The 13357-nt window shown below is 43.9% G+C and overlaps 1 protein-coding gene across 1 annotated transcript in view; it reads right to left on the reverse strand.

The window, feature by feature from the left end:
- Positions 1-13357, reverse strand: part of MDFI (MyoD family inhibitor) — a 47408-nt gene that overhangs the window by 3920 nt on the left and 30131 nt on the right. Inside the window, exon 3 of the mRNA XM_081010158.1 lies at positions 10439-10666. Coding sequence (XP_080866284.1) covers positions 10439-10666 — 228 coding nt within the window. The remainder of the gene's footprint in view (positions 1-10438; positions 10667-13357) is intronic.

Genomic DNA, 13357 nt, shown 5'->3' on the forward strand with positions numbered 1-13357 from the left:
CCATTATGAAAGCTACACAATTAAAAGCTTTGTACCTACAGTTTGCAGAAAGTATTGTATTTGTCCAGAAGACTAGCTAGGCAAGGGGGGAGGCGGGCTGGTCCTAGAATAGACTTTGGTCCGAATTCAGTAACGGTCATACACAGCAGTGAGCTATCCTCCTGAAATAATCTACAGGGCCAGTGCTGTGCAGTTTTGGTACAAGTTTGAAAGAGAATGAGATTGCCGGAATCAGTTCTGCACCTGGATACAGATCCTTTTGTGATGTTTGCTCACAGGTCCTCTACACTGTTGATTAGAAGTTTCCTTTTTATATGTTTTGCCCATTTTATTGCTTTGAATTCTCTCTTAGTTGGCTCTTAGAGGCTATAAGTACTGGATGTAGGAAAAAATCAAACAGACAAATATACTAAAGGCTAAACTGAGAGCAGGGTAAGTTAAACAGTTTTAAATGTATGCAGTAAATTTGTCTGAAGGAATGTGCGACAATGATGTGGCAAGAAAGATGAATAACTAATAAAGTAATAGAGGATGGCAACTGGTCATTTTAGGAGAGTTCAATAAATAATAAACAATATATTGAAGACATTTCTGTATGGGAGATAGTTTAGCAATCCATGCATAGATTATCAGGTCTGATGATCATGCAAGCATCTTTCACCGCATGTAGAATCACTAAATGTGATGATGTAAGCATGGATGGGGACCTGTAGCTCAGCACCAGCCAGCCCAGCAAATAGTCAGGAGTTGATGTGGGTTGAAGTCCATCATCTGGAGAGCCACAGGTTCCCCACCCCTGATGTACATGCAGGTTGCATACTATTTCCTACAGTGTAAAAACACACACTCCCTGGTCTGGTTTTTGAGATCCAAAGTATGCTGATCTCTGGAAGAAGGTACCTTCTGCAAGATATCCGCTTCTGCTGCGGAGCTTCTCTCATTCATGGGATAAAAAAATGTTACGGAATGAATTCTTTCTTGTTGGGGTTTTGTTTTTGTTTTTTGCCAGTCACCTTGGTTATTCTTTTGGTATTTTAATAATACCAAAACCCCAAGTGGCTTCCATTCTAAAATGTCTGAGGCCTTTTGGGAATGCTGTTGACTTTGAACCTTTTGTTTTCTGTACTGACCATTCCCTGTGATTAAAAGATGTCTTTGTGCGCCTTGGCATTGCTTTTTCATAAGTGTGTGTAGAAATGTGGGGGGAAGGAGATTATAGGAGCTCTTACCTGTGTATTACACAAATCCATACAAAATGTGAAATAAAGTAAACCCACTATTTTCCTCAGGGAATAGTCGTTTTAAATGATTATTTCTCCCCCTCCCACACCTTTTTTACTTCAATGAGTTCTGAAAAACAAACAAAAATTATACTAGCTATCAAGTGGAAATGTGGTTAACATCACATACTGTACATTCTTGAACATTCACATATCCACAGTAACCAAGAGGCAAAGTAAGCTGCGACTTCCGAAATACAGGCTATTATTGTACTGAATGGTAACACATGTGAAAATTGAATGTATGCAATGGCAAGTCAAGAGTTAGCTGTGTGTCTCTTCCCTAGAAAATAAATGTTTGGTCCCAATGGCTCATTCAAGTCTCCAAATGACAATGGGGATTTAAAGGGGGGGGTGGTCCCCCTGGCTATTTATGTGGAATTGTACTTATTTTATTTAATTATTAAATTTGTTTACCACCCTTCATGTGAAGATCACAGGGCGGTTCACAAAAATACATAAAAATGCAAAACAAGAATACAAAATATGTAATAACACACAAAAACAAACCAGAAACACCATGTCCAACAAACACATGGACAGGATCACAGCCGAAAACAAAAGGAAAACCATGCTGGCCATTTGCTTGGACAACAGAGACATTCTAGACTCCTAAAATCAATTTTTGCTCTTCCTTGGTGGTGGGGAAGAGAGCAGAACTTCTTTGGGGTCTTCAGCCTATGTTTGGAGCCTTGGGACATGGACCTTTCCCTTTTATGAAGCTGCAGTCTCCTCTCTGGGCAGAGCCAGCCAAACCTCTGCTATGAATGGCATGCATCTGCTGGCCTGGGATCCCCCACCCCCCTCCGAGCCTCAACCACAAACTGTTCAAGAATGAAGAGCAATTGTGATTACAGACCATTGTCCGGTTGTGTCAAAGTAGCTCCGTTGACTTTAGGAGAGGTTACACAGTATGCATGGCGGCAGCAGTAAGACAGGGGGAGGCTTGTGTACAATAAAGACCTCCCACTGCTCTGCCATGTATGCAGCACTGGAAGGTTTCAAGGCATGTACACCAGCCCATGAGGAAGCAGTTCTTGCTCAGATCTAAGTGGAGGCGCTCTACTAATTTTTGGAGGCATCACTTAACAATGTTGTGGCATTCTTACTTGAAATGTAAATGTACAGAAAATCAGTATAAAGAGAAATTGGGAAGTGACGCAAAGATGTGAGTAACTTGCCCAAAGCCAATAGGAAAAAATAAAATTATGAAATTCCCAAAATCCACTTCCCCAAACTCTCTCCAATTGTAGACATTTTTTTAAAAAAGGAGCGAAGGAAGTCAGGTCTCCCCCTTAATTCTAGCACTACCGAAGCGACAGCCATGAATGTAAAGTGTGTCAACTACTCCTAAATGCAAGAGATTACAAACTGCAGTTTGGCAGTGGCCAAGTCATGGAAACAATCATTTGAATGGCCTTAGCCAAGAAATATATGTGGGGATATGCAAGCACCATTGGAACCTGAAACCTCTTGCATACGCTTCTGATTTTCAGTTTATAAACCAACTATCCAGATCAGGATAGGGTTAAGGAAAATGACGTGATTGGCCCCCAAACAAATAACTCGCCACACATTCACCTCATCCCTCTCCCTCCAAGCTAGGGCTTGTTTTTTCCCTCTGCTAGACTTTACATTTCTCTCCCCTCTCTGATCTGTAAACACGCGGTGATTCAGCAGAAAGGCTTGAGAGCAGAAATTATCTTGAGCCAATCCAGGGAACAGACACTGCATTCTCTTTGGGGTGTCAGCTGGACAGGACTCCTGAATTTCTGGGATGAAAAGGGCCAGGACTGAGTCATACTGAAAGCATCATGCACAACCTTCCAGCACAAGATGTTTCTTGTCTCATGATAGTGGGGGAGCAAAGCAATGCACAGTAGGTGGCAAAAAGGCAATCTTGGTTTCTCTAGCATGGGTGTTAAGGTACCACACGGTGTTAAGTTGACAGAGGATTCTATTTTGACACACATGGACTCAAGGAGAAAAGAGGTGGAATTGTAGGCACCAAGAAACACAGCTGCCATTTCCTGGATCTGAGCTTGGCTCTGCCAATAGAGACATCTGCCAGATACAGTAGGATGCCAATATTAGTTTGATGGTGGTAAGAGGGCATCTCTGGATCAGGAGCCAACATTTTAGAATGGCAAAGCACCAGAATGGCCACCTAGTTATCTTCAATTATTATTTGTTCCTCTGCTCAGGAAGCTTGTGAAGTCACTCACATTAGGAGACGAATGGCAGGCATTATATAGGAAAGCTGACTCATTAAAGGCTTATAGGGAAATATTACAAATATTACAGAAATATTTGTAATATAAAAATGTAGGGAAATATTACAAATATTACAGAAAAGCAAAGCGTTTCTTCTTCCCACACCTGTACATGAGGCTAAGCAAGAGAGGATTCATCAGTGAGCCAGAGCTATTGGTAGTTAATAAAGGCCTCATAAAATGAGCATGGATAGAGTAGTGATCTTATCTTGTGGTTTTGCATAGAAATGGAATGGTAGGGCCAGGCTCGTAGGAAGGGTTATTCTTCTGCTGGAGAGTCCATGCTCAGGAGAGGGAAACTGCTGGCCAATGAGTGCATTTATGATAATGAATAATCACTCTCTATTTTTTATTTACTTATGAAACATCTATACCACTTTTCAATCAATATTCCCAAAGGACATTGGATGGACAGGTGGCAGACACTGTCACTGTTTATAGTTGCCAATATCATTTTCAGTTCCAATCATAGTCACTGACAACCGTACCTGGAGGGAGGGAGGGAGGGAGGATCATTATAGGATTAGAGATGGCAAAGAGACAAGAGCCCTTAATCAGGTGTGCTGAAGAGGGCAGGTTGGGAGGGAAGAGCACCCACACACACACTATCTCTGCCCCCATCCCCATCACGTCGTGCATGTTCCAGGGTTACAGCCTGCAAAGGGAAAGCTTCCTATACTTGTGGAAGCTCCCACATGAATCAGAACCTTGAAAAATCATGAATAGAGAAGACTCCCCAGAGCAGAAATTCAGCCCAAAGGAATGGAGAGCTGAAGGGACAGGTCATCACAACCATAATAGCAGGGACAGGGTCACTGAGCAAGACCTGCTCTCCCCACCTGCTCTTGTGGTGTGCAAGAAAATGGCTGGATGGGGCTTAAGAGGAGGACTTGAACCTTGCTGTCCTCTGCCCAACCCAATGTCCCACTCCCGACACCACACTTGTCTCATTCATATTGTGACATAGTGAGGCACTATCCTACCAGCAGAAGTTCCCTTTGCATACACATAGCCCTTTCCAACACAAAGCCTTTTCGAATTCAACCGTCTGTTAAATAAAGGTTTTGACCTATCCATGACCTACGTGTGCAAGGATCAGCATTTTGAAAACACTTTGTGCTGAGGTTTTCATTCTGACAGAATGCCAGTTGTAAGGTTTTTCCCCTACCTTTTGACCTCAGAAGCCGCACATTAGCATGCTAATGGCAGCAGGACAATCAGTGACTGCACAAGTCTCTTGCTTAATGCTAATGGTTGCAGTATCCAAGCACACCTATAGCTCCTTATCTGCAACATGACGGGAGCAAAAGCTTTATCGTTAGTTAAAACTTTTCTAAGAGGGAGAGGCTCCTTGCTATATGCACATCTGCCTCGTTTTCAGTTTCAGCTTAAGGCTAAGAATGAATTTCACCAGCTGAGTTCAAATAGAGCCCATGAGAATATGGGTTCACACACTGACATGACCTTAACTGCAGTGGCATGAGTGAACCATTATAATCATCATTATTTCGGGGATGAAATTATAGAGTGGTGAATCCCCTAATCAGATAATTACAGGTGGGAATTCCACTGATGATAAGAATTTCATTCCCAGCCATTTATTATAGTTTTTTCCTGGCTTTTCAACACAGTCTCCTTTCTCAAACCAGGCCAACACCCAATTCACCATTAGCAACCTGGACCGTTTCAAAAGCTTTCTCTGTTCCAGGGGTGAATAAAGGGCAAGTAGCCTGAAGACCCATTTGATACAATCCACAGGGAGCTTCCCTTATGCAAGCTCACCAAAGTGAACAGGAGCTGCACACATATTCTATTCATAATCCTTTGGTCCTGTTTTCTGAAGGAAAAAAATATGGGGGGGGGGAGGGATTAAGCCAAGCTTATTTATTTATTTAAAGCCAGGGTGACCGACATCTGATCTGACCCCCCTCCAAGCAGATTTTTCTGCTCTGCCAAAAAAGCAACAACACACCCAACCCCATTGATTTTGGCAGTAATGATGATTCAATTTCTATACAGTGGTGCCTCGCAAGACGAAATTAATTCGTTCCGCAAGTCTCTTCGTCTTGCGAGTTTTTCGTCTTGCGATGCACGGTTTCCCATAGGAATGCATTGAAAATCAATTAATGCGTTCCTAGGGAAACCGCCTTCAGACCAGGTCCGGGGACAGGTCCGAAGCGCTTCCCGCTGTCCCCGGACCTCTTTTGAAGCAAGGGGCTGCGGGGAGATCGCTTCTCCCCGCCGCCCCTTGCTTCAAAAGAGAAGACCCGCTGTCCCCGGGGCAAGCTTCGTTTTGTGAAGCAAGCCCATAGGGAAATTCGTCTTGCGAGGCAACTCCAAAACGAAAAAACCTTTCGTTTTGCGAGTTTTTCGTCTCGCGAGGCGTTCGTCTTGCGGGGTACCACTGTATTTAAAATATCTCTAAGCAGTGTACAGAAAACTGAAGCAACAAGAGACAAGTTAAACAGAAATATTATAGCGCGCAATTACATATAAAAATGCTACATTGATGCAAGGTTACTAATATATATAAATCGGTATCAATTCATTTTCCCCCCACAGCCTCTGGGTTCTCACCCAGGGTCTGAACAAACCCTCAGCTGACCCACAGAAGTCTCAGAATGAGAAGAGATCCTGGAAACAGCAGACATGACCTTAGTCTCGCACTCCAGATTTGCTCTTTATGGTCAGGCTCAAGGTGGATGTTACTTCCTCACGCTACCCATAGCTGGGTCCCATTCAGCTGCACTTTTCACGCCCAGTTCCAGGTGCAGCAGGTTTGTTGAGTTTCCCTTGGGGTCCAAAGGATGGGGAAATGGCCCCCTCCACTCACAGCTCTTTCTTCACTCTCTGTGCTTTTCTCTTCCTCCAGCTGCGGTGGCAGCAAAACAGTAATCAAGTAGACACAGCACTGAGGTGGGCTGAGAGGTTCGAGCTAGGGGTGCAAAATTGCCCCTCTTATCATTTCAGGAGCAGGGAAGAGGAAATAATTTGCACAGAGGAAGGGGCCTGTGTGTGAAAAGGTGCTGACTGGCCACATCTACTTTTGGCCACATCCACGACCAGCACACAGCCCCAAGTATAGTGAAAATGGAGCCTTGCATCACCAGAAACATGTTTGTTCTTTCAATTTGGAGTAGACTCGGTTTTGTTTTTCAGGAGAAGGACCATCGCTTTTGAGATGTAGTTCAACAATAGAACAGACGGCCCCAGGTCAAATCTACAATGGTTTCTTCATGTAGAGCTGGGAGAAACTCCTGACTGAAAGCCACTGCCAGTCAATGTACTGTATACGGTACTGAACTAGGCAGACCAAATGTCTGACACACTGCAAAGCAGCTTCCTAGGTTCCTAAGGGAATGTTTGTACAGTAATGAAACAAACTCAACATCTTGGCTTCTCCCTACCCAATACCATCTAAAGAGTGATGATCCTACCTGCTATGTAAGCACAGCAAAAAGTTCCGACTCAAGTTCCAGAACTAACAGAAGTGTCGTAATCTGGTGGATGCATTAACGCCATGAGTATTCCTTTGATCTGGTCACTCTAGTCATACAGTGGTACCTCGGGTTACATATGCTTCAGGTTACATACGCTTCAGGTTACAGACTCCGGCAACCCAGAAAGAGTACCTCGGCTTAAAAACTTTGCTTCAGGATGAGAACAGAAATCGTGCTCTGGCAGTGCAGCAGCAGCAGGAGGCCCCATTAGCTAAAGTGGTGCTTCAGGTTAAGAACAGTTTTAGGTTAAGAATTAAGTACTTAACCCAAGGTACCACTGTACTGTTGTAAGGTAGCTAGGACTTGTTCTAGATCAGGGATGGGGAAGTGGATCTTTATCTCCCCCCCCCCACTCCAGGGACCAAGCCTGACAAACAGTTGATGTCGCAGTGACATCCAGTGATGCATATTTTTGTATAGCGCTGCGCATGGAAGCCCTGATGATCAGCTGATCACTGGAGCTTCAGAAGCACTGTACTTTTCAGGCATCAATGACCAGCTGATCAGCTGGGCTTGCAAAGTACTGTACCCCCAGGCTTTGCAGATCAGCTGTTCCATGGTACCTGCAAATTCCCTTCAGCCCAGCCTCACCTTTACCTGCCCCAAACTTGATGACATTTGTGATAGCTTGGCCAAAATGACATTACAGAGCAAACAGGGAGGCCTGGCAGGTCTAATTAGGTCTGCAAGTCAGAAGTTCCCCATTATCGCTCTAGACAAACCTGTTTTGTCTAGATGGTTTTATTCTCAATAACCCCCACTCTGCTAGCTCGGAAGAATGCAAAATAGGATCCCAAATGGTGTTAAGTTGGAGTGGCTTAAATGAAAGCACAAGACCAACACTGGCATTGCCAGTTAAAGATGAGAGGTCTACTTTGGATGACCTAGTCATGACGATACTGTGACAAATGATTCACAAACAATTCCACTTGAATATGGAGATGCACATTAGGTCAGATCATGGCGGAGCAAAAACCTTGCTCTCAGTAATGTTCTTTGCGGCGGAGGGAAAAAGCACAATTTATAGCATGCTTGCAAAATCAAAAGCTTCTCCTAAGGAGAAAGATCTCTCCTTCAAGGAATTTTCGTTCGAGGAAGACACCTCAGGGAGTGGTTTGAGGGCCAGTGGTGATGTGTGTGTGTAAAAACCTACAGCAGAGGCGCAACATCTGGGAGCGTAGCTGCTGAAAGCTCCCTCTTTGCAGAGGGTGCAGCATGACTGCAGAGTGACTCATGAATGCAGAATGTCAACAGGCAAGCAGCCCAGCACCAGATGCTCTCAGGCAAGCATGTGGCTTCAGAATTGCACAGTTTCATTACGACAGTGTTTCTAGTACCCTTTCACCAATAACCTTTTGTTCTATATATATGCCTGCGCAACAAATGATTTGCAGAAGTCACCCAAAGTATTTTCCTAAATGAGGAAAAGCCTTTGAGGGATGAAAGGGCATGTTAGTGCCCAGAAGGGATCAGTCTTTTTAGGGTATGACAACCTCCCCTTCCTTGTTTTCCTGTTGTCTACTTATGGAAGGTCCCATTGGGAGCAGAAAAGCGAGGCGATGGGTGCTAGCCTCTGCCACTATGGTCGTAATAGCACCCTCTCAAAGCTTCCAGGGGGGAAATGGGTTATCAGGCTACCATGACGTGTGTTAACCTGTAATGTGCAGTCTGGCCCTCAAAGTAGCTTCTGGTGCTACTTTATATCGACACAGATCTGTGTCCCAAGACCCATGGCATCACCACTTTGAAATGATGCTTCTAGATGATCTGTTTCTTGGGCATTTAGTCTGAATGCCTACCTCTACCTGATTTAGCTGGAGGGCTTCCCTACCTAAAAACAGCATCAATAGATGGCAGTAATAGAGATAGGTTAGGCCAAAAGAGCTTTGTGCACCTGTATATCAAGTAACTATCACACAAGTCAGTGTGTGCTTGCACTGACTGCTGAAGGGAGCTGTGCATTGTAGGGAAGCATCTGCACTTCCTGGCTCAACAGCCTCCATGCAAAGAAGTTACTCTCTTGATGGCAACAACCTCACATGTAATCACCTACAGGGTGGAATTCACTTCCCTGAGAATGGTATAAATCAAAGTTTAATCTCTCAACAGAAGGAGATTGTGCCTGTCCACCCCAAATTTCTGTGGATTACCCTGTACTGGCTGTTCTTCAGATTTCTAAACAACAGCTGTTGTATCCTGGTCACACTTCAATTTTTTTCTATCCAGCCACGAGTGAGTGCAAGAAAGGGGGTGGGGGAATCAGAAAGTGGGCAATAATTACTTTTTGTATTTCCAGTTAAGGAATCATGTATCTATTGGAATTAGAAACAGACATTTAAGAACATTGCATGAAGATCCAGAAATAAGTTGCTACCACTAGAGGAACAAAGGATTTATTATTGAAAATATTACCATCTTATAATCAGGAAAGATTTGGAAGCAGGAGAGTTTTATGGGCTACATACCGGTAAGTGCCTCAGTCACTGACTGATATTCGAAAGACATTTTCTTAGCAGGGAGCAAAGTCAAAGTTGTTTAACAGTGGAACGGTCTCCATTGGGAGGCTGTGGACTCTCCTTCCTTGTTGGTTTTAAAGCAGAGGTTGGATGGCCAACTCTCATGGATGCTTTAGCCGAGATTCCTGCATTGCAGGGGGTTGGACTAGATGACCCTCAGGGTCCCTTCCAACTCTGTGATTCTATGATTCTACAAATACAAAACTGGTGTATGCATCTCTAGACAACTTGAAGATCTCTGAAAATGGGAGGAACTATAATGTTACCTTTGCTTATTTCTTGCACATTTGCGGACTCACGCCCAGCTGTGCAACAGTTCTGGATGGAAATGGTGAAGGAAATCAACAGGATGATAAACTATAAACATACCTTTAACCTTTTTAAAAAGTTCACTTCAAAATGAATTTGTATTAACAGTACAGTATCTTTACTAACAACATAAAAAAAGATTATTCCTAGATACTGCTAAAAACAGAAAAGGCCCATCATTTAAAGAGTAATTGACAAGGGTTTTGCAAACAGCTCCGTTGTATATAGGGAGTAAAAAATGTCAACCGAATAGGTAGTAGACAGAGAACCAATATGTAAAGAGTTGGTGACCTTTTATTTACTGAAAGCAAAGCAATCTTGTTTATAATAGCATATGTAATTTATTTTTGACAGTTTCGTTACTTGCATCAGATTCTTCTTTATTTAAGATAATCTGATTTTGTCTTTCTAAAAAAGAGTGCTACCCCAAATTCATTGCCTTATCAAAAGTAAGTGAACTTTGGGGGAGGGAATTTGGTAACTTTTAAAGGTGGAATTGACAAATGTTTCATGAAACAGGAGACCTTACTTTCAGTTAGGGACAGGGGTAATAGACATACGTGTTATAGCTTCTCTTGCTACTGCAGAGTCATCCTCAGATTTCCTCTTGGAAGGCGCTGTTCCATTCACCAAAGACCTGCAAGATGCTGAGTATTCTTGTGTTGGGTTTTCTTCCTTCACATCTGTGGTCTGATTATGAGAATGAGGAGCTGAGGTTGGCAAGTTTGGAGTAGTTGGTGCTACCGCTGAATTCGGCATGGAGGAAGGGCACGTGTTTGTATCTTGGCCTGAAAGACAGGAGGCAGTTCCAGCATAAGTGTTGCTTTATGCTGATGACAGCAGGCTCACCTGATGCCTGAAGTCCTGAAATGGAGGTATCCTCACAACAGCTCTCACCTGATTAGAGAGGATGGATAGCTCACTAAAGTTCTCTCTCTCTCTCTCTCTCACACACACACACACACACACACACACTCCACGTATCCGTTCAGACCTACAAATCTCAGTTTACTAAGCAGAGATACCTACAAGGTAGTGTTGTGCTGAAACCTGTCCTCCAAAGTTTTCTTACCCTGCAAAAGAGGGTTATTTTTCTGACTAATTTGCAGGATGCTTTAGCATTGCAGCAGGCACAGGACGGAGCCTATTTTATTGTTGCAACATGGCCACAGAACAAAACACTAGAGGAATTTTTCAGTGCAGCACTAATATGCGCCCCGTGGCACCCCTTTATTGCAATACAACCAATGTTACTTATGTTTATTAACCATGGTTTCCTCTCACCCCCAAGGTCTGAAGAGAGGTACAATGGTGTGCCATGTCATTTCTTTTCAGACAGACCTGTAACTATCATACTTCTTTTCTAGTGGACATAACTGAGCCTGGAATCAAAAAGGAATGGGGTGGTGGACACTCCTCTTTGAAACCATCCCCATTCCTTCAAAACCATTCCACTTCCTTGCCCCCCGCCTGTCCCACTCTGATTACTTATTATATCCAAAGTGGGAAACTGATTACCAGGTTAGGAACAAATGAGGATCTTCAAACTCTGGTTCAAGATCCTGACTGTTCCAGTCCTATTAACCAAGATTTCCCCATTCGGACACAAGAAGAGCCGGCTGGGGTGAGGTCAACAGCCCTTCTAGCCTAGCATCCTGTTTTTGCACTAGAGAAGCAGATGGCTTTGGGAAGCCCACAAACAGGACGTGAGTCTTTGCCCACCTGTGATTCCAAGAACCTAGTATCTTCAGGTCTAATGGAAAACTAGAGTTAATTAACCCCAGAAGTGCTGGATTGCAGCATGCAGAAAAGAAGAAAGGAGTGGTATGAGGTTGGAGCGTGCAGGTGCAAGGCTCGTGCATATATCGACTTAATAAGCCAATATATCTACGTTTAAGCCAGGCCACAGAGCTGTGATGCATTAAAAGTATAAGTAAAATGTATTCCATTACCATATTTTTAGTACCCTGGTGGGAAGGACAAAAGGGCTACTCAAATGCGTATTAAGCACTGTGCAACGAAGAGAATAGTTAAACTGTACAAATGCATTTGTAACAGGGACTGTGAAAGAAGAAATAAGGGGTGATACTTTTCCTGCATTGTTAAGTCAGGAAAGGGGAACTTGTGGCCCTCCAGATGTTGTCATACACCACCCCCACCAGCATGGCCAACAGTCAGGGATAATGGGACTTGTGGTTCAGCAACATCTGAAAGGCCACAGGTTCCCCAGCTGTGAATTATGAAATGTGGGGAGTCTGACCTTATGAGAGCTTCCTAGGCCATATATGGTCTGTTGACCAATTGCCCTCTTAAGCTAATTTGCAATAAACCCTTCTGTCGGCCTGAGTTTGGCCTCAAACTGAAGAAAGAGCTCCGATGTCAGAATCTCCTTGCCATTAATGCCAAAGCATGGTCACTTACACTAAACCAGTTGTGCTCAATACTGATCTCTCATTTATTCCATCAGGAAAGAGCCAGAAATGTTCTGTGAATGAGAGACACTGGGGTGTTTACACCAGGATGCCATTGGTGTTCAGAATTAAATTTATCTCATGCGCAAACCCCAATTATTGATGCCACTTTCCTTTTGGCACACAGTGCCTTTTGGCGCAACAGATGTAGCTATGGGCCCTGTGTGTTGGGGAAAGCTGCTCCTGCTGGATTTCTTGCCCAACACACACCTGTTGAAGCCACAGGAACCTTGCCAGAAAGAAGGTGGAAGCCTTATTTCTGAGATCTTGACTAGTGGACAGATGGAAGGCCAAAAGGCAATACTTAAAAAGCAAGCAACATCTAGGAGTTGTTGATTTTGGCCAGGCCCATGAAATTTGCTTATTGCGCACTCAGGGGAAGCACATTCTGCTTCACTACTTGAGGCAAAGCGGGAACGTGCTGCTGTCCCTGCTGCCACCTTGCCCCCTCGCTACCTCCTCACAGCCAGCACCATGCAGTGCAACAGTGTCCACAAAGTGCCAACAGTGGCACTGACTTCTGGTAAGATCTTGCAGTATCTTGCTGAAGTCTTGTGAGATCTCTTGTGCTCTGTGTATGCTGCAGATCACCTCTAATGGTATTTATCTTGTTTGTATGCATGTGAACATGGGTTTTCCCCATAGATACTAACTGCAGCTTCAGCATTCCGATACACAGGGGCTTGTTTTTTGCCAAACTTAACCTGCTGCACGGGGCATAGAGTATGCTCAGGCCCCCAGCTCGCCACACATCACCTCTTGGGAGGGGGAGTAGGCCCACTAGGACCTTCCTCTTTCCCCTCCCTGCTGCTTTGCTGCTCTGCCTACCCCCTATCCTCCTTCCATAAGAGAAAGTATGGGGCTGGGGCAACAGAAGTATATAGGTGAATAAATCACAGCTCAAAGAATAAGTAAATAGGCAGCAGATTGTGGGTGAGGTGGAGGGTCCAATTAGGACTTTGTCAATTTTGGTCCCTCTCCATTTCTTGTTTTTCAGGTCTTAAGCTC

This window comes from Podarcis pityusensis (assembly GCF_964106645.2).
Source record: "Podarcis pityusensis genome assembly, chromosome: 6".
In the NCBI taxonomy this organism is placed as follows: Eukaryota; Metazoa; Chordata; class Lepidosauria; order Squamata; family Lacertidae; genus Podarcis; species Podarcis pityusensis.